The 21,805-nt window shown below is 35.1% G+C and overlaps 1 protein-coding gene across 16 annotated transcripts in view; it reads left to right on the top strand.

Moving 5' to 3' along the window:
* Positions 1 to 18,196, top strand: part of ddr2a (discoidin domain receptor tyrosine kinase 2a) — a 72,787-nt gene extending 54,591 nt beyond the window's left edge. For 3 of the 16 annotated variants that reach the window (XM_073905879.1, XM_005166264.6, XM_073905878.1), the window contains exons 9-17: positions 750 to 815; positions 964 to 1,076; positions 3,307 to 3,523; positions 4,104 to 4,330; positions 6,930 to 7,057; positions 8,031 to 8,228; positions 8,762 to 8,996; positions 12,056 to 12,205; positions 14,245 to 18,027. In XM_073905879.1, coding sequence (XP_073761980.1) covers positions 750 to 815; positions 964 to 1,076; positions 3,307 to 3,523; positions 4,104 to 4,330; positions 6,930 to 7,057; positions 8,031 to 8,228; positions 8,762 to 8,996; positions 12,056 to 12,205; positions 14,245 to 14,376 — 1,466 coding nt within the window. In that variant the 3' untranslated portion in view covers positions 14,377 to 18,027. Of the gene's footprint in view, positions 1 to 749; positions 816 to 939; positions 1,077 to 3,306; positions 3,524 to 4,103; positions 4,331 to 6,929; positions 7,058 to 8,030; positions 8,229 to 8,761; positions 8,997 to 12,055; positions 12,206 to 14,244 lie in introns of all 16 variants that reach the window. The other 13 variants (XM_073905885.1, XM_073905884.1, XM_073905887.1 and 10 more) reach the window with 8 other exon arrangements.
* The last annotated feature ends 3,609 nt before the right edge of the window (positions 18,197 to 21,805 follow it).

Genomic DNA, 21,805 nt, shown 5'->3' with positions numbered 1-21,805 from the left:
AAGGAGAACGGGAGGAGCAGTCGGGAGAGGAGAGAGCACACACACACACAGACACAGCCTGCAAGTGGTGTGCATAAATATAATAAAGTGTATTGCTTACCTGATATCGCCGACCCTGTCTTTTTCTTCCCACACAATGCAGATGTTACTGTAGGTCAGAATCCACTCATCATCCATAAAACACTGAAAACGTGTTTGATTTAATAAATGAGATGTGAATTTATTAAACAAACTACTGAAAAAGCCAACAACCACGATAGTCCATGTATAATTCTTACACTGGTAAAAATGTATTCAATTCATCAGCTCATCAAATGCCTCACCTCATCTCATCACACACCAAACCTCATATTTGCATGTTGTCTACACTCTGTTTGTTAAATTACGAGGATTTGTGAGTGGACAGAACTCAGCATTGAACAATAAAATCATACATTTTGAGTGGTGAGCATTCTAACTCAATCACCTCTGATTGTCTATTTCGTTCAATAGATAAACAGATATACCCGTCATTGGCTGCATTGCTCAATGCTGCAATAACACATTGTAAATAGACAACTTTAATGCTCACCAGTTTTAAAACAAAAACAAGGGAGTATGCCAAAATTGGTTTTGGCAGAAGCAAATAATTGGCAGCACACCATGTAAAATGGTTTAATAAGCATCAAGTGAATATGTCAACCATGTTCTTTTTATAATAACAGCAAAGATTTAAGATATTAATGACATTTTTGACATTGTGATTTCAGATACAGCCATGTACAACACAACTCTGACTCCCCCCAGGACCGACCCTCCTCTCACCAACCAGCCAGGTCAGATTTCCCCTCATTCGCTAATAGATTAGCTGATTCTGTGTTGAAATCAGCTAAACTTCAGTCTTTCTTTCTGGAGAGTCATTTCATCAACAGGTTGTCTTCCTCTTTATCCCCTTCTTAGGGGATGACCCTACACACAAAGTAGATGACAGCAATACCCGGATCCTAATTGGCTGCCTTGTTGCAATCATTTTTATTTTAGTGGCAATTATTGTTATTATACTATGGCGACAAGTCTGGCAAAAGATGCTCGAGAAGGTGAGCCGATTTTGAGAGATAATCACTATAGATTATAATCATGTAGATTTATTATGACAGACAGAAGTTTGCAAATTGTGATGAAGGGTGTTGTACATTCTTGTTTAATTTGGTTTGATTAAAATTGATTTGAATTTGTTTGAACACAGCAATCTGAAGCCTGTGGTGCACTGAAAAAACTGACTAAAGAAGACTAATGAAAAGAGTTCAGATAAACTCTGGTGCAAGTTGACAGAAATATAAATACAGCACATGTCAAACTAAAAACAGGACAATATATAATAGGAAAAGTACAGAATTCACTTACATATCTGGGTTTTTTCTTTTCGTTTATTATGATAATTGGTCTTCACTATTCAGTGCAGGCACTGGAAATGGGTCTGACTGAGGAATTTCTGAAGCTGTTTTGACTCCTTTACATGTTTTACATGCATTTTATAAACTACAACAGGGGTCACCAACATGGTAATTAATAATAATAATAAAATAATAATAATTATTTTAATAACTCATTTCTAATAACTGATTTATTTTAGCTTTGCCATGATGACAGTCAATAATATTAGACTAGATATTTTTCAAGACACTTTTATACAGCTTAAAGTGACATTTAAAGGCTTAACTAGGTTAATTAGGCATGTTAGAGTAATTAGGCAAGTTATTGTATAACGATGGTTTGTTCTGTAGACTATCGAAAAAATATAGCTTTAAGGGGATAATAATATTGACCTTAAAATGGTTCATAAATAATTAAAAACTGCTTTTATTCTGAAATAAAACAAATAAGACTTTCTCCAGAAGAAAAAATATTATCAGACACGCTGTGAAACTTTCCTTGCTCTGTTAAAGATCATTTGGGAACTATTTAAAAATGAAAAATGAATTCAAATAGTGGCTAATAATTCTGACTTCAACTTTATATATATTTAGATGTGATTGACATCTTAATTATTGCACGGTATTAGAATAAATGAGTCATGAAGACAATTTTTATATTTCAATATCAATTCAGTGTATATTGCTGTAGGTCCTGTATTTCACTCTGGTCACCACCGAGTCAGAACATTTACAGTCAGGAATAAATAATTTTATTTAGAAATTAATACTTTTATTTGGTAAAAGTAAACACACTTCAAAGATGCATTATTGCTTAGATTGTTTGTTTTGTTTCTAGTCCAAATATCAAAACATTCTTACATTTTAAGAAGAATTTAATAGACACTTTCTAGTCTTTTTTTCAGGAATAATATGTCAATATTACAGTAAGTATTTTCCTTAAAACAAGCAAAATAATCTGCCAATGGGCTAAGAAATACAATCCTGTTTCAAAGAGAAAATTTTACTAATGCCATTGGCAGAATATTTAGCTTGTTTTAAGGAAAATTTTACTTATTTACAAATTATTATTTTAGAAAACAAGACAATATTTTTGCTTGCCTATTAAACGTTTCTTGATTAAAGAATTTTAGATAATTGGACTAAACAAGACACCATTCTAAAAAAAATTGAAAAATATTTTACAATTCTACTATTTGTATCAAATAAATGTGGTCGTGGTTAGCATAAAAGCTACAAAATCTGTTAGCTTTCAAAAAACTTTAAAAACTTAACTGAGTGTTAAAACTTTTGAGTGTATTTATCCAATTATGATCAAATATGTGTACAATTATGACTCACATTTTCCTTACATTAATTCTGCACCAGATTTTAAAGGGGTAGCTCATCCAAAAATGAAAATTATTTTATCATTTACTCATCCTCCACTTGTTTCAAACCTGTTTGAGAGCACACAAAGGGAGATATGCTGAAGAATGTCAAGGAAAGACAATAATATTTTAGTATCATAGTATTTTTGTTCCTACTATGGATGCCAAAGGCTGCTTTTTTCAAAATTTCTTTGGAACATCTTGATTTCTTTTCAACAGATGAAAGAAATTCATTAACGTTTACAACCGCTTAACTGTGAGTAAATGAGGAAGTTAAATTTTTTTGGAAGAACTACACTTTATAATTAATTGAAAATTAATAATTATGGCAATTATTATTGCAATTATTATTGCAGTCCCTGATAGATGCAATTGTGTAGTATTTATATGCAATTTTGAGTGTCTTATGACTATAAAGAAAATACCTTAACTTAATAAGATATTAATGAAAAAAAATGCAGATCAAATTGGGAGCTTATATTTTGGCCCTTTCGGCTTTCTTCACTAAACATCCTTCATTCCAGGTGTCTCGGAGGATGCTGGACGATGAACTAACTGCTAGTCTGTCAATACAGAGTGAGACCTTCACCTATAACAACAACAACAGCCCGTCCTCAGTGCCCAGTGAGCAGGAGTCCAGCTCCACCTACGAGCGTATATTCCCTCTGGGCCCCGACTACCAAGAGCCCTCACGGCTGGTTCGTAAACTGCCTGAGTTTTCCCAAACATCCGAGGATACCGGTGAGTACCGCAAAAACAGATCAATTCGGATTGCTCAAAACATTTGTAGAAACTTATTTTATTGGAGTACACTAAAAATGTTTTAAGTTTGTAGAACTTTTTTTTTTTATTGTGTGCTGAAAATTGTGCCCAACAAATCTTTCTCTCACAATGTTAAGGTTTTTTTTTTATAAATATTTGTGTGACATTAACTAATGTAGTTTCATTTACAGAAAATATATAATGCAGGGGTGTCCAAACTCGGTCATGGAGGGTCAGTGTCCTGCAGATTTTAGCTCCAACTTGCCTCAACACACCTGCAAGGATGTTTTTAGAAAGCCTAGTAAGAGCTTCATTAGCTAGCCCAGGTGTGTCTGATTGGGGTTGGAACTAAACTTTGCAGGACACCGGCCGGACCAGGTTTCGACATGTCTGGTTTAAAGGATGCTATATGGCATATGAATATGTATATACATATATACACATACATATATATATATATATATATATATATATATATATATATATATATATATATATATATATATATATATATATATATATATATATATATATATATATGTGTGTATATTTCTTGCAGCATCAACAATTACAGCTTCCAAGACCCCTTCAGTCAATGTCCAAGAGGGCGTCCCACATTACGCAGAGGCAGACATTGTTAACCTGCAGGGCGTCACAGGGGGAAACACATACGCTGTACCTGCTCTTACTATGGACCTACTGTCAGGGAAAGACGTCGCTGTGGAGGAGTTTTCTCGCAAACTGCTTACCTTTAAAGAAAAGTTGGGAGAAGGGCAGTTCGGAGAGGTCAGTTCTTTGGATTTTAAAAAGAATTAAAAAAAAAAAATTCAATGCTTTCTTTTCAGTTTAGCAATTTATTTAGGTGATGTTCAAACCAAACCAAAAAAAAAAAAAACTTAAGCCGTTGCTCCTTCAGTCTCACATGGTCCTTTACAAATCATTATGATATGCTGAATTTATGATTTAAAAAGTTTTTTTTTCTTCCATATAACAATGTTAAAACTGTCAGTGGTACACTGTTTTTAGATTTCTGTTTTGTGTTATTCAAATTTTAGAAGAACATGATTTCTTTGAAATGAAAATACAAAAATAAAGTTCTTCATTTTAACCATTGATCACTTTAAGCTGTCATACCATGATGAGTTTAATTTTTTTTTTTAATTCACACTTTTCAGTGTGTTCAGTGTTTTAAAGTGATTATTTTTACCTTTGTGTTTTGAACATGGATCCATAATGGATAAATATTTTTATGTAAATTTTACATTGATGTGCTTTTTAGCATCAGCCCTATTGATAACTACAAAAAAATAATTCATTTAGTTTTTTATTTTTATTTTAACCTTTATATCACAATTTGTTTACATAATGCTAATAAAGTTATTTTTAATGAAAAAAGTTATTTTACATAAACTAAAGGCATATTAAGGACTTTAGATAAATGACCTAAAGGTATTTACAGTATCCCACATATACAGTGAATCCAAAAATGTGTTTTTCCACATTTTATTTTACAGCCTTATTACGAAATGGATTAAATTCATTTATTTCCTCAACATTCTACACACAATACACCATAATGACAATGTGAAAAAAAGATTCTTTGAAATTGTTGCAAATTTATTAAAAATAAAAAAGCTGAAAAATCACATAGACAGAAGTATTCACAGCCTTTGCCGTGAAGCTCTAAATTGAGCTCAGGTACATTCTGTTTCTACTGATCATTTTTGAGATGTTTCAGCAGCTTAATTGGAGTTCACCTGTTTATTCAGTCGATTGAGAAGTTGAACTGTTGGACATGATTTAAAAAGGCATACACCTGTCTATATAAGGTCCCAGGGTTGACAGTGCATGTCAAAGCACAAACCAAGCATGAAGACAAAGAAATTGTCTGTACACCTCCGAGACAGGATTTTCTCAAGGCACAAGGCTGGTGAACATTACAAAAAAATGTCTGTTGCTCTGAAAGTTTTAATGAGCACAGTGGCCATCATCCGTGAGTGGAAGGTGTTTAGAACCACCAGGACTCTCCCTAGAGCTGAACGGCCATCTAAGCTGAGTGATCGGGGTAGAAGGGCCTTAGTCAGGGAGGTGATCAATAACGAGATGGTCACTCTGAGCTCTAGTGTTCTTCTGTGCGAGAGGAGAACCTTACAGAAGGACCAACTGTACAGCAATCCACCAATCAGTCCAGTATGGTAGAGTGGCCAGACTGAAGCCACTCCCCACCTGGAATTTGCCAAAAGGCATCCGAAGGACTCTCGGACCATAAGAAACAAACTTCTCTCGTTTGATGAGACTAAAATTGAAGTCTTTGGAGTGAATGCCAGGCATTACATTTGTGTTGTTTTTCAGCAGCAGGAACTGGAAGACTAGTCAGGATAGAATGCAGCAATGTACAGAGACATCCTGAATGAAAACCTTCTTCAGAGTGCTCTTGACCAGACTGGGGTGACTATTCATCTTCCAGCAGGACAATAACCCAAAGTGCACCGCCAAAAAATCAATGGAGTGGTTTCACAACAACTTGTTGAATGTCCTTGAGTGGCCAAGCCAGAGCCCAGACCTAAATCCTATTGAACAGAGATCTGAAAATGGCTGTACACCATCACTTCCCATCCAACCTGATAGAGCTTGAGAGGCACTACAAAGAGGAATGAACAAACATTGCCAAAGACAGGTGTGCCAAGCTTGTGGCATCATATTCAAAATAACTTGAGGCTGTAATTGCTGCCAAAGGTACATCAACAAACTATTGAGCAAAGGCTGTAAATACGTACATGTGATTTTTCAGTTTTTTTTATTTCTAATAAATTTGCAACAATTTCCAAAAACTCTTTTTTCACATTGCCATTATTATTGTGGTATTGTGTGTAGAAGGTTAAGGAAATCAATTAATTAAATTCATTTAGGAAAAAGGCTGTAACATAAAAAAAAAAAACGTGGAAAGCACTGTGGACAAAATATTTTAATTCATTTTGACCTTCTGATTTCAAAAGTTTAAGATTGGAAAGTTTGTTTATTTGCTCCACAAACCAAACCTGAAACAATGTGCCAAAATAATACCCCTTTTCAGTTTTATAAAGCATAAAAAATGTTGAAGCATCGCCAATAAACTGGAAGCCTGTTAACAAAGATTGCAAAATTTGTTTTCTTATAGCACTGTGCCAAAATATTGGGACAGTTTAATTGGGACTGTTTTGTTCTCAGTGTAATTATTTTGTAACGAGTGTATAATAGATCAATGAAAGCAACATATTAAAGAATAGATTAATATTCCTTACGTTCCTTTTAACACATTAAAATGATAAAAGCAAATATAATTAATGCACAAGGGTGCATGAATGATATATGCATTTTCTAAGTGGCTGGTTTTGTGTGTTTCCAGGTGCATTTATGTGAAGCAGAAGGCATGCAAGACTTCATGGATAAGGACTTCTCCTTCGATGTCACTGAAAACCAAACAGTGCTTGTAGCTGTTAAAATGCTTCGAGCAGATGCAAATAAAAATGCCAGGTTTGCAAGACCAAAATTTCACAGTCATACCTTCTATAAATAAAAGCAAAACACTGACACTGCAATCTTATGAAAATGAAACGCATGCAAAAAAAAGCCAAAATGCACAAGCTGTCACAGCGCTTGCACAAATTTGAATATTATAATCAAAAAGAAAATACATGGCACAAAAAAACATCACATTCCTGTCATTTACTTTAAAATATCTATCCTTATTTTTATAACAAAAATTGATCTAAGTGAAGTTTATTTCTAAACTAATTTTGAGAGGATCACATGCTTATGATTGCTTGCAGCCGGTCCAGCATTATTCAATTTATGATTCACCAATCAGACGATACCTAAGCCACTATAAATACCCTAAGTTCTATATCACAGCCATCTTCTTTTGAAGAATCCCCCCTTCCACCCCTACTCCTCCTCCTTTCCTAGATGGTTGGCACGGTGCCCCAGTGGTTAGCACTGTTGCCTCACAGCAAAAACATCGCTGGTTCTAGTCTTAATCAAGCCAGCCGACGTTTCTGTGCGGCGTTAACGCGTTCTCCCCGTACTCACATAGGTTTCCCCCGGGTTTCCCGGATTCCTCCCACGGCCTATAAACATGCAACTTAAGTTACTTGAATAATCCAAATTGACACTATAGACATGCTCCTGGTAAATAGTTATCTCTTAAGAGCAATCACTATCTGTTCCTTAGTTACTATAGCAGGGGAGTTCTCGAGATCTACCTGAGCTCAAACTTCCCTCTTGCCTTGCAAATGGTAGGGAGCCCCGGGCTCGAGGATCTTACAAGCTCAGGGCTCTCTCCCTTGACAGCATGCCAAACAAGCTTTTGAAATATAAAAAGAATTTTACAGAATAAAACATACTGAAATATAACTTCACTATTCATTTTCTATTTATTTTTTAATTGCTTTGTGACATCCAAAATAAAGCCAAAATGTGAAAAACTGTTCCCTTTTATACTTTGCAGGAATGATTTCTTAAAGGAGATAAAAATCATGTCCCGTTTGAAAGACCCAAACATCATCAGGCTGCTGGCGGTGTGCATGAGCTCTGATCCTCTGTGTATGATCACCGAGTACATGGAGAACGGAGATCTTAATCAGTTCCTGTCCCGCCATGAGCCCGAGGGCATGATCGCTCTACTCAGCAATGCCCCAACAGTCAGGTACATGAGATGAAAACATTTAAGAAGAGAATAGCTGTAGTCATTGCTGATAGTGTCATAAAATGAAATAAAAAACTGCATAATTTCAAAGCCTAAACTTCAGTCATATTCCTCAGTTTTGTAAATTCCCTGCCGATATGTATTCCAAAATGGCACTGCCTGTCTGTGTGTATTTTGTCAAGACCAGGAATAACCCCAAAAATTTGATACAAGTTTTTTTAAGGCAATGTTAGGGACATCTTAGTACTGTAATGTATACATAAATAAAGTAATAAGGAGGAACAAAACATTAGATACTCAAAAAAGCTTTGACCACAGACATGCTTGTGATGCTATTGTCACATACCAGTGCTTTTCTGTTTGCTGGTTGTTTAGCTAACGTTTAATAAAATGTGACACAGTGATTCTTCCTTGATTAAATCATAAATTAAAAAGACAGTGCAGTTTACCTCAAACATTTTTAAACCTGATAGACGTGTTCAGTGTAATGGGGCGTCACACAGTTTTGACTCCCCTTATTTGAACTCTTTCAGCTACAGCAACCTGCACCACATGGCCAGCCAGATCGCCTCAGGCATGAAGTACCTGTCTTCACTCAACTTCGTACATCGAGACTTGGCCACCCGTAACTGCCTAGTGGGAAAGAACTTTACCATCAAGATTGCAGACTTTGGGATGAGCAGAAACCTGTATAGCGGAGACTATTATCGTATCCAAGGCAGAGCGGTGCTGCCCATCCGCTGGATGTCCTGGGAAAGCATTCTTTTGGTTAGACATGCACAACAGTCACATAATTTGGCTTCAAATAAATCTCAACTCGCCTTTTTTTGAAACATGCTGTAGGTTTATACACTTGTTAAGGTGTACGTTTGGAATACTCTTTCTGGGACTAACCTGCTACTCATTTCTATTGAGAAAACTTAATTCAAATTTATGACCAGTGTTTAGTCATATCACATATAAAAGGATTACTTTGGCTTTAAGTTTTTATATATTTATGAAAGGAAATGTAAAAATATCTTCATCAATATTCTAATGTTTTTTTGGCATAAAATAAAAATCTATAATTCTGAGTAAAAATACACTGTAAAAAATGTTAAGCCAGTACAACAAAAACAAAACATAATTCTTATTTCTTTTGGCTTTTTCTTGTTTATTTAACTTTTAAAAACATCAGCTGCACTGACTTACGATTATTGTCAGTAATACAAAAAAAAAAACATGTAGTTGGACTAACATAAGAATATTAGTTTTCTGGGTAGGTTTTTTTTTTCTGGGGAAGTTGTGCCAACTGAACATTTTTTGTCTTCAGAACTGGAATGCACGAAGTTGAGTAAAAAAAACATAATCCTTATTTTATTTTTTTCCTCATATTCAACTTTTTTTCACTTTTAATTGATAGGACAATAGAGAGTGTGGACCGGAAAGCATGGCAAGAGGGGAAGGATCGGCAAAGGGTCTTGAGGCGGGATTCAAACTTGGGTCGCCATAAACACCAGAGTGCCATGTGTCTACACCATTGGCGCCAACGTGAACTCAACTTTTGAAAACATCAGTTGCACGTACTGGCCTAAAATGTCTGAAGTTGAGTGAACAAAAAAAATCTTGTTCACTCAACAAGAATCACCACCCCGTCCAGACTTTTAGGATAAAAAAATCTTTTGGAAATTGGTACTTAGAAATAATACATTAACTGGACAAACAAACATAGTTCAATTTTAAAAAAAATGAAAACATACAAATGTTACCAAAACATTTATTAGACACAGAATTAGAAACAAGACTAAAGATAAAAAAAAATAACGGTGAACAAGACAATTTGGAAATTGGTACTTAGAAATAATACATTATCAGAACAAACATAGTTCAATTTTAAAAAAATTAAAACATACAAATGTTACCAAAACATTTATTAGACACAGAATTAGAAACAAGACTAAAGATAAAAAAAAATAACGGTGAACAAGACAATTAAGTTTTTCCAGTTAAACTGTTTGTTTGTTCTGATAATGTATTATTTCTTAGTATCAATTTCCCAAAGAGTTTTTTGTTCACTCAACTTCAGATATTTGTTAATCAACTACTTCAGTCAATGGTGTAGTGGTTAATGTGTCGACACATGGCACTCTGGTGTTCATGGTGACCCGAGTTTGATTCCCACCTCAAGGTCCTAAGCCAATCCTTCCCCTCTCCCCATGCTTTCTTGTCTATACTCTCTACTGTCCTGTCAATTGACTCTTCGCTAAGCCCCGCCCTCCTTAGTTACTGTTGTTAAGCCTGTCAAGCTTATATATAATTAGTCGTTTTTGGCAAACAGCTGAGATATCTGACAAAAAAGGACGGCAGTATACATTACAGGGGAATATTCACCACATAATAGGCAACCGAATAGAAAATAATTTAATCAAAATTGAAGCTAAAGCCTAGCCGCCTCAAATGCTGACCATTCAACAGCTTAGCTCATGCTCAGCATGAGTGGTGACGTTTAAAAATAATCTTATAATAACAAATTAAACTGTGATTTCTCTATTTTTAGCCAAAAAGCCTGATAGACTAATTGTTGTGCAATTAAATATAGTGTTACTAACCGACAGGGAAACACGCATGAACAATGCTTTTACATAATTCATTCATAGAAAGAACAGCCAGAAAGTAAAAAATGATGGATTTATGTCAAATGTTAGCATCATTGACCCATAACAATGTTTTTTTGCTTTTTATTTAGTTTCTATTCTAATTTGCAGTTAAGTGGAAAAGATAAATAATTTGAAATGCAAATCAAAGTATAAACAGTAGAAGTGAACAAATAGATAATCCCAACCAGCAAATATTAATCTGACACCAAATAAAAAAGCAGACACTAACTCGGTGTAACATCAACACCAATGACTAAATCTCTAAAGGACGGACGAAAACATCGGTGAATTGTAGCTCTGTCATGGACATAAGATTTATAAATGAGTGAAAAACAGCTGCGGGTGAAGTATATTGATCACAAGTGCTCAGTTTATGATCTCTGTTTTGTTCTGTTGATATGTAATCCAAATAATCAGAGCTTGAAACAGATTTGTGCTGCTTTTACGACTCCTCACACAGCTTGATCCACACTGGCATTTCTCCCTTTGGGTTTTAGGTTTTGAAAAAGAAAAAAATTACACCACCCCGTCCAGACTTAGGATACCAGGTATCAGATTTTGCACAATACATGTGCATAACGCTTTGGCTTGTTTCCCTCACTCGAAAGCTTGACAGACCGCCTGCGCTTACGGTTGCTAAGCCACGATTGGTGTGTGGTGGTTTTCGTGCATGGCTTAGCGAAGGGTCAATTAAGGGTGAAAAAAATAGTTTTTTTCTTGAGAAGTTGAGAACATGAGAAAAAATAAAAGGAAATAAGGATTTTTTTTTTTTTTTTCACTGAACAGTTTTGCAGTTAAAAAAAAATATTCAGTTGGCACAACTTAAAAAGATTTGTAACAGGGTAGTAACAAAACCTCTCCAGAAAACTAATACTCTTATGTTAACCCAACTACATGTTTTTGTATTACTGACAAATAAGTAGGTCAGTGCAGCTGAAGTTTTCAAACGTTGAGTGAACAAGAAAAAGCCAAAAGAAATAAGAATTATGTGATTTTTTTGTGGTACTGACTTAACATTTTTACAGTGTGTTTTTGCCTATTCCCAGAAATATACCTGTGCATCAAAATACTGGTTTTGTGTTCTAGGGTCACACTTGTTCGCTTTTTTCATCTGATTTTGACCCCAAAACTGTGAAAGATAATGTCAGACTTACCAAGCAGATTATCATCTAATCTAACATTGTTTTACAGGGGAAATTCACCACATCCAGTGACGTGTGGGCTTTTGGTGTGACGCTTTGGGAGATGCTTACCTTCTGCAAAGAGCAGCCTTATTCACAGCTCTCAGACGAGCAGGTCATTGAAAACACAGGGGAGTTCTTTCGGGATCAGAGGAGACAGGTACATGGATGATTCTCTGCTTTTCTGAAGGCAACCGATGGACGCTTTTCACATTTGGTGGAAGTAGCCACAGCTGGGTAAACTTAGTCGAGTCAATCACTAATCAAATACCTATTCCTCAATGACAGTGTTTTGGCTGTATGATATGATGACCAGAGAGGTTTGAAGTCTGTGTTTACACTGATGAAACAATACATTGATTAGCAAAAACAAAAGAAAACAAAACCCATTAATATTTATTAATAATACATAAATATGGCTGGGCATCACGATGGCGCTGTGAGTAGCGATGTCGCCTCATAGCAAGAAGGTCGTTAGTTCGAGCCTCGGTGGAGTCAGTTGGTATTTCTGTGTGAAGTTTGCATGTTCTCCCCGTGTTAGTGTGGGATACAGGGTTCATACAGTCATGAAAAACCTGGAAAAGTCATGGAGTTTTGACATGGCATTTTCCAGGCCTGGAAACGTTTTGGAAAAACCCACAAAGTTTTGGAAAAGCCAAGGACATTTGTTTAACAAATATCTGTATACTTGAATTAGGGCTGCACAATATTGGAAAAATCTGACATTACCATATTTTGTATTTCTGTGATTATATATTGCTATGTGAATACAATTTCACCAGATGATTTAGGTTTTTTGGGGTTGAAGGGGGTTGTAGGTGAGTGAATCTCATATAATAAATAACAAATAAATTACAAGCACAGATAAATAAAATATAGCAAAGACAAAAGTGAATAATAGTTTTCAGGTGTTCACTATTTAGGTACAGATATTGAATAATCAACACTGCATTTTCTTTATTGTATATAATTTAATCTTTATTAAAGCTACAAAACATTTCTTGTTTACGGATGTTTTAAACTTTGAAATATTGAAATGTTCACACAGTCACAGGCCTAAAGGGACAGCTTACTCAAAGATTAAAATGTACTCACTATTTACTCACACTTCACTTGTTTCAATAGTAAAAGAGTTATTAAATTGTCTTCATTTTGTGTTCATTTAAAAAAGAATGTTTGAAACAAGTGAAGGGTGTAATAAAAATGGCAAGTATTTTTTTGGGTGATGTCTTTAAAACTGCATGGACATGATAAACTTTTATTCTATTATGATTAAACTCTATATTAAACAATAATTACAACTTAACATTGCATTTCCTGCGATGTGACTATTGCGGATGCACACATTGCAATATCGATATCGATGAATCGATATATTGTGCAGCCCTGACTTGAATGTAGGTTAGTTGTCTTTACTTCTTTTCTGTCTTTGGCCAAAAACATGCTCTCACATTATTAGTGCTGTTTAAGCATTATCAAAATCAGTTTTACATAGATATAAAAACTAATTTAAGCAAAGTAGAGTGTTTTGTGTTCTATGATATGCTGTAATAAATTTAAACGTGCACTGTTTTTCTTATTATTTATTTATCATGTATATGTAGACATTACATAAATCAATAGGTCATGAAAATTTACTTAAAAAGTTCTGGAAAAGTCTTGGAAAAGTCATGGAATTTTAGTAGTCAAAATGTGTATGAACTCTGGGGTTTCCTCTGGGTGCTCTGGTTTCCCCCACAGTTCAAAGACATGCGCTACAGGTGAACTAAATAAGCTAAATTGTCCGTAGTGAATGAGTGTGTATGGATGTTTCCCATTGATGTGTTGCAGCTGGAAGGGCATCTGCTGCGTAAAACATATGCTGTATAATTTAGCTTTGGCGCTGTGGCGACCCCTGATTAGTAAAGGGACTAAGCCATAAAGAAAATTATTAAAGCTCTAAATTTTTTAATAAAATGTCTTAATTTTTTAGTATTTTGTATTGAGTTTTGTACACATTTTATTTGTCATTTATATGCATTTTATATATTAAATATATACTATTTATTAAATATATATTAAATATATACTATTAAATATTTAGCTATGAACTTCTGTAGAAAAACAGAAATCATATTACCTTGTAAAACACAGAACCATGAAAACTCAAGCATGACTGTGTACCACATGTAATAACACTGAGTGTATTGTCATTGTCAGATATACCTGCCGCAGCCACCGATGTGTCCTGACCCCGTCTACAAGCTCATGTTGAGCTGCTGGCACAGGAACACCAAAGAGCGTCCATCCTTCCAGGAGATTCATCACACGCTACTGGAGTGCAAGCCCTAGTGTCCACATGCATGCCAACTTTGGTACTGACTAAAGACTTTTCAGTGCGCCCACAGGACTCCAGTCATCACGCACTTATATATTCCCATATATAGGAAGTCACATCAGAAGCTCATTATTATTTTTTTTCCTGTAGCAATCTTCACTGTGAGTGTGCAAAAGCAAACTGATATATATATATATATATATATATATATTTTGTGATGAAATATTTTTTCACTATAACCCCCTAAAACCAAGAGCTTTCGATTGGCATACAATACCAGGGCAGCACTAGGCCAAAAAAAAAATGTAGCACAGAAATTTAGGCACCTTCAACACTGAAGAATTAGATGTTTTAAATAAATCTTCTCTAATTAAAATATCTATTTTTGATAGATAGAAAACAAGGTGTAAAACGCCTCTTGTAATTTCCCGTTTAATGTTGTTTTCAGTATTTAGAGGCCGAAGACAGCTTGAATGTATATAAGAATCAATAATTGACATTCAGATTTTATCCTGATGTCTCTTGACATTTATGTATATGTTCATCTCGTTTATTTTAAATGCTTAAATATTTTGATATTATTATTTTCTCTCTCTTTGTTGTGACAGCAAAAGATCACTTTCAACCAGGTGGATATAAAGGGAGTCAAATAAATTTGAGTCAAGTTCTAATAAAATTGTAAATGTAAAATTTATATTAGTATTATCCTGCAACTACCTATATATAGTGTTTATATTTAAGTGTACTTCATTATTCACCTTTTAAAGCGTTATAATGTCTAAAGTCTGTTGTAGCGGTGAACATAGTGTTTATTTAAATCCATTTCATTTTATTTACGCAAGTTTTGCATCATGAAACAAACATTTGAATAGCTCTAATTATTTTGCAGGAACAATTACAAGTTACAATATTTGCATGAAGCTGGATGAATATATAGTAACATTACTTATTACTAATTATTACTTATTTCATTACACTTGTCCTGTCTTCATCTAATCTTAATGTAGGGGCAGTGAATATGCTTATTATTACCTGTTTAATTGTGTTTATCTGTAAAAAAGAAGATGAAGATGATGATGAAAATAAGCTTATTTTAAAGCTTATCGTCATTCTTGTATGTCGGACTATATTCTAGGTCAGTGTTTCTCAATTATGTTCCTGGAGGACCACCAGTTCTGCACATTTTTCATGTGTCCTTAACCAAGCACACCTGATTCAGATCATCAGTTCATTAGCAGAGACTGAAAGACCTGTAATGGGTGTAACAGGCAAAGGAGACATCCAAATGCCTCCAGGAGCGTGGTTGGGAAACACTGTTCTAGGTGGTGCTGAATTGCTAAAATGTTGGATAAATACTGGATTTGTTTTGAATAGATGCACTATGATGGTTTACAGTAAGTTATGATGTGTTTTTGCATGTGCTGCAACAGGACACTCGGATATCTGTTTAGTGATTAACCTGTATAATTGTAAATCAAGTTTTGTAAGATTGTAAATCATGGTCATTGTATATATAACCATGATATTGAAAATCTTTGCACCTTTGGGTTGTTTGAAATATCTGGTAGTCTATAAGAAGCATTTAGGTTGTGGGTTTAAAAGTGGCTTTACTTAATGTATATACATACCTGACATGACTGAAGAAGTTGCATTATAGATATTGTTTTTTTTTTCTGCACTATTGTAGTTTTCTCAACACGTTTATACAACTTTTATTCTTCATGCCATGTCATACACAAAGCAGCAATAGGCATTTTTAGTGTGGGCTATAGGGATTTTAGATTGTTTACAAAAACCTTGAAATATTCAGCATTCCACTACATAATTGTTGTTTTTCGACAGTGTCTAAACTGACAATTATGGTGAATGAAACCTGCAAAAACAATAGATAAATAAACATATATAAATAAATAAATCCATAAATTCCTGCATAAATACAACAATAAATAAGTAAATATGCAAATAAATGAATAAATGTATATATTAAATCCTCAAATTCCTGCATAAATAAATATATATATAATTAATAGTGTGGGCGGGTATATAATTAAAGAAATTTCACGAATATTGGGGCAATACAGTAAACTGCTGAAACTTTCAATGCTAAACTGAAAGTTGATCCCCCTTTTCAAATGTTTATTCAATCTTGAACGTAATTTCGCATTCCCTTTACTCAGGTCAACATGTTAATGAGAGTATGTCTGTTAATCGTCAGAAGCCAGTCAAAAAAATCGAATGCAAATTTTTTTTTACTATCAAACCAGTGCTTAATTTGTGAATCACGAGGTCCCGGAACAGATCGCGGTAACGGATCCAGCATACTACCCGAGGATGTACAGGTGTCACGCATAAAAGTATAGGGGCGGGGGTTGGTTGTCGCGGATGAAAGTAAAGAGGGTTGAGTATTCGCAGAACAAAGTGAAAATGAACAGCGGATAAGGAGGGCGGATGAGTAGGGGGACCGGTAAAATGAGGTGCCTGATCAGATTTCAGAGTGTGTTCCGGCACAAATTAAGCCCTGGATCAACCAATCATGGCATAAAGGCCGCCTTTTGATGACTGAACAGACATGGTCACAATCACAAGCAATCTAATCCATCTATATTGCTGGTAAACACGCAGATTACTTAAGAAATACAAATCCACTGTTACATGGACAACATATCCAGTCATGCACCACACACACACACACCTGTTCCAGATCATGATTAATTACACTCACAAAGTTGCTCAAAGACTGATTACAAGGACTATTTAAACAGCACTCACATCAGCGTTCACATCAGCACTGTCATACTCTATTGTGAACATTACGACGCATTTTCCTTGCCCTGCCTTTGACCCTTACCTTGTTTGTTTGTTTACATTGCCTGCTGCCTGCCTGTACTGACCATTCGCCTGATATTTGACTACGACTCTGGATTGGCTGCATACATCTGTTTGCCCCTATGTTGATCTTATTATATATTAACCTATGTTGATCTTAACCTACATTTGGATCCGCACCTCCTTTGTTAGCATCCACTACACATTACAACACCCTCTCATTAGCATGTTTAACTGAGGAAAAGCAAATACGAAACTACGTTCAAGAATGAATAAACATTTAAATGGGGGTAAACTTTTAGTTTAGCATTTTCTTTTTGCCCCAATATTTATGTAATTTCTTTAATAATTTACCTGTCTGCACTATCAATTATTTATATATTTATGCAGGAATTTGTGGATTATATATACACATTTAATTATTTATGTGCATTTTATTTATGTATTTTGTTATTTATGCAGGAATTTATGGATTTATTTACTCATTTATTTATATATTTGTGTGTTCATTTATTTATTGTTTTTGCAGGTTTTATCCTTCATAGACAATGTCTTATTACAATGAAAAGGAAAAACTGGAGTTTGTTTTTTATTCATAGCAAAATATCCTGCATTTTAATGTTTTTGTGAAGCTCATATCCTTTTTAATTCAAGCTTTGTGCTGTTTTCTTTTAATAGCAGTCATTATTAACACTAATAGCTTTTGTATATGTTAGGAAACTGTACATAAGATAATAAATTGATGAATATTCAAATGTTGTCAAGCCGTTTTATGATACAGTAATAAAATGTGCATTTGGATGAAAGCATACATGAATTAAACATTTGTGTGTAACTTAGAATATTGTTCATTGCAAGTGTTGGTTATTCTTATTAATTGTTGTTAAATATCCTACATTTTGAATCTCCTGTCATTTCTAAGTCAATAGCTCTCCTATTTTCACTAATACCCTTTTCTATTGTATAGGATTATGTAGCTACATCAGATAATAAATTGATTATCTTTAAGCATGTTGTCTAGCCATTTTGTAAGGAAAGATTTGCACTTTGTACTTCATGATAGTAAAATGTCTATAACAGAAAGGTAAACACAACATTTGTGTGAGTTAAAAATAAGAACATTGTCAGTCTCTTTATTCTATAGTTTTTGATTTGTTTCAGTACGAATTCATAACTTGATTATTTCATGACTGATTATTTCATAACTGATTATTGTTATAATTGAATTTTGAGCAAAACGTCCTGCATTTTGTCCTTTGTGTAATGCTTATTTCGTTTTTGGGTCATTCCTACTATTCGGAGCCATTTTAGTCCCCAAGGCATTATATGGTACAGAATATGCAATTAAAAAAATTCCTTAAAGCTTGTCTTATTATCCCATTTACACAATAGGACAAATCAATTAAAAATTTTAATTAACTCTAACTTCAGTGCAAGTCTAGCAGAATTGCATGTCCCAGGTCATGTATTATGTTCAGTTACAAATATAACTTTGAAAAATGTATTAAATACTAGACTTTTCAATGATCTTGTATTGTCATATATACATCTCACCAAACGCTATTTAAAAAAAAATTATTAAATAATAATGTAGCGCCACCTAGGTGTATTAAGTTTAAGATAGCGCTCCAGGTTCAATACACTAAACGCCTACAGATATGTTGAAGTAGGCCCCTCTGATATATTTCAATGACGTAATGTAAATAAGGCAGATGAGAATATAAATATTTGCTGTGTTTGAATAAATTACCAGAAATAAACTCTGTGAATAATAAAACTCTTAGATAAATCAGAAAATATAAATAATTTAATTAGAATAGAAATGTAAATATTGGGAAAAACCCCAGATGTAAAACAAAATACAAAATATAGAATTTATGCACAGCTAAAAGACAGTAAAATGACCCAAAGTCAAACCCAGCAATTTACAGTACAATGAAGAATATTAATTAAACCAATATAGAAAAATACCACCTTTCTACACTCTAACAATTAAACTTATAAATCAACAAGTGACTAAGAGTGACTGAATATGTTTCTCTTTGAAAGTGGCTACAATTGTGTCACTAAATTACACACTGAATTAACCCTATATAAACTATTAGTATAAATCTATACTGTAAAACACGCAGCAGTATTCTATGCTCACTGCATCTCCATAAACAACTCAATACTCTGTGGGCCCACACACTCACACATTCATACACCCCCCGTTGCAGGCCTGTATCGCTGCTAGTGTACGTTGTGGCCGGGAAAATGAAAATGGCCTCTTCACTCTCCTGAGCACAAATAAAATTAAACAAGATACCTCAGATGAAGATGACCTTGATCCAGATGACAGCAAACCAGATGCCAGCGATCCAGATGACAGCGATCCAGTTGACAGCGATCCAGATGACAGCGATCCAGTTGACAGCGATCCAGTTGACAGCGATCCAGTTGACAGCGATCCAGATGACAGAGATCCAGTTGACAGCGATCCAGATGACAGCAATATATGACAGTTCTCCAAACTGACAACACTTGTGAACAAGGGCCAACGAGCCGCGATCGATCGGCGAACTTCTGCCGCGGGTCTTTCAAATCCTCACTTTCACTTTTTCTCCCCAGCTGATGAGAGGCAAATCTCATGTAGTATTCAGGCTATTTGTGGTGCTATTTGCTCCTCTTTGACTCTTTCAACGTTGTTTCATGCTAATCTAACAGTCTCTCTTTTTTCTCCTCCTTATTTTCGGTTTAACCGTCTCTGTCTCAGTTCAGCTTTAGTCCTCTGTAACTGTCAGTTGACAATCTAGGCATTTAAAAAATGCTCACTCACTCTAAACTGACTAATAACTGACACTGGAAACTTATATGATGAAAACACACCGCGAACTTAAAACAAACACAAAACAAACTCAAAGTAATCAAACACGTGTTGTTCACACGCAATATATATTCACTTGTTTTTATACTCCGTGAATGTTACGCAATCAAAACAGCCGCGACGCGAGTCTCCCCTTCAGTTTCCCAAAACTGCCGGCTGTGTCTCCTCTCTCCGCTCTCTGTTCCCAACCGCCAATCACATTTCACACTCCACACCAGAGGGCGGGACTACACGCATATAAACCAATCATGTAGGAACACCTACCAAACTTGTTAACCCCATGTATTTCAGTGAAGGTTGATCAAACTTGCTATCTTATCATATTCTCAGAGATAGACGCTCATATATTACACATCAACATTAGGATGTATATTCACAAATGAATGCAAAACACATTTTAGATTTAATTCTGTTCTAGAACCAATATGAATAAATAACTAAATAAATAAATAAATAACCTTAAGATTACTTTAAAACTTAAAAACTTGTAGAACTTCATTCTACTGGGTTACATGCTCCCCCTTCTAAACATCTCATGTCCTCATGAGATTACCTCATTAAACTTCAATAGTGATCTCAGGCTCAGCACAATTGCTTACTTGAACACAATGAGTACACCGTGCCATAGGGTGGCACCACACTGTATTACAAAACTTTGGTGAACTATCCCCACCTTGTACTTTTACAACCATTCCTCTGTGAACTAAGGTTAAAGACTTGTTAGTGGGTCTCCCCAGACAATCATAGCTCAATCGGTCTATAGGTCTTGTGTTTCTCTTAGGTCGCACATGAACATGCTCTACTACCTCTCTAGTAGTATTGGCTGTTCCAGGATCTCCCCCTTCTAGAGCAGGATCTTCAAGCTCCTCAGGAGTCTGCTCCAATACTGCTTCGTGGCCCTGGTCAGTGACTGATGTGTCATCCATCTCTGCAGCGGGTGTTTCCAATTCATCCTTATTGTAAACTGCTCCCTCATTTATTGAAGATTCCTCCTGTGTTACATACTTTTGAGTTTCATCGACCCTATTCGGGTAGTAATACCACAAGTCATCCTCTTCACTGTCTGAGTCATTTCTCAATCCACTTCCTGTCATGTTCTGATTTATTTCCTTTAATCCTCTTCCATATTTTCTCCCCACAGATTCTGTCCTGATCTTTGTTGGAGCAGCTGTATTTTGAATTTTTCCTGAATCAGACAATCTCACATCATCCCCAACAGGTAAGAGATGGTCTCTGTGAAGAGTCCTCACACTTCCCATCCCAGATTCAGGTTTTAAACGATATACAGGTAAGTTATTCAGCTTTTCAACTATCAGGTAAGGAACAGAATTCCACTTGTCACCAAGTTTGTTCTTTCCAGTCATACCCAGATTTCTTGTCAGCACACGATCTCCTACAGCCAGTGTCTGATGTTTTATGTGCTTGTCATACAATCGTTTGTTTCTCTTTTGACTTTTCTGTGCAGTTTCAGTTGCCAACTGATATGCTTGTTGTAACTCTGACTTCATTCTTTCTACATATTGTCGATGGCTACCAGCTCCTTTTCCATCAGGTGAAGTTCCAAAACACACATCCACTGGCAGACGAGCCTCTCTTCCAAATAGAAGATAGTACGGGGAATATCCAGTTGCATCATTCTTAGTACAGTTGTAAGCGTGCACTAATCGGTTGATGTGCTGACTCCATCTGTGTTTCTCCGTAGGATTCAGAGTACCGAGCATGGACAGCAGTGTTCGGTTGAATCTTTCTGG

This window comes from Danio rerio, chromosome 6 (assembly GCF_049306965.1).
Source record: "Danio rerio strain Tuebingen ecotype United States chromosome 6, GRCz12tu, whole genome shotgun sequence".
Classification (NCBI taxonomy): domain Eukaryota; kingdom Metazoa; phylum Chordata; class Actinopteri; order Cypriniformes; family Danionidae; genus Danio; species Danio rerio.
The sequence above is the reverse complement of the archived record's forward strand: the minus strand, read 5'-3'. Positions and strand labels throughout refer to the sequence as shown.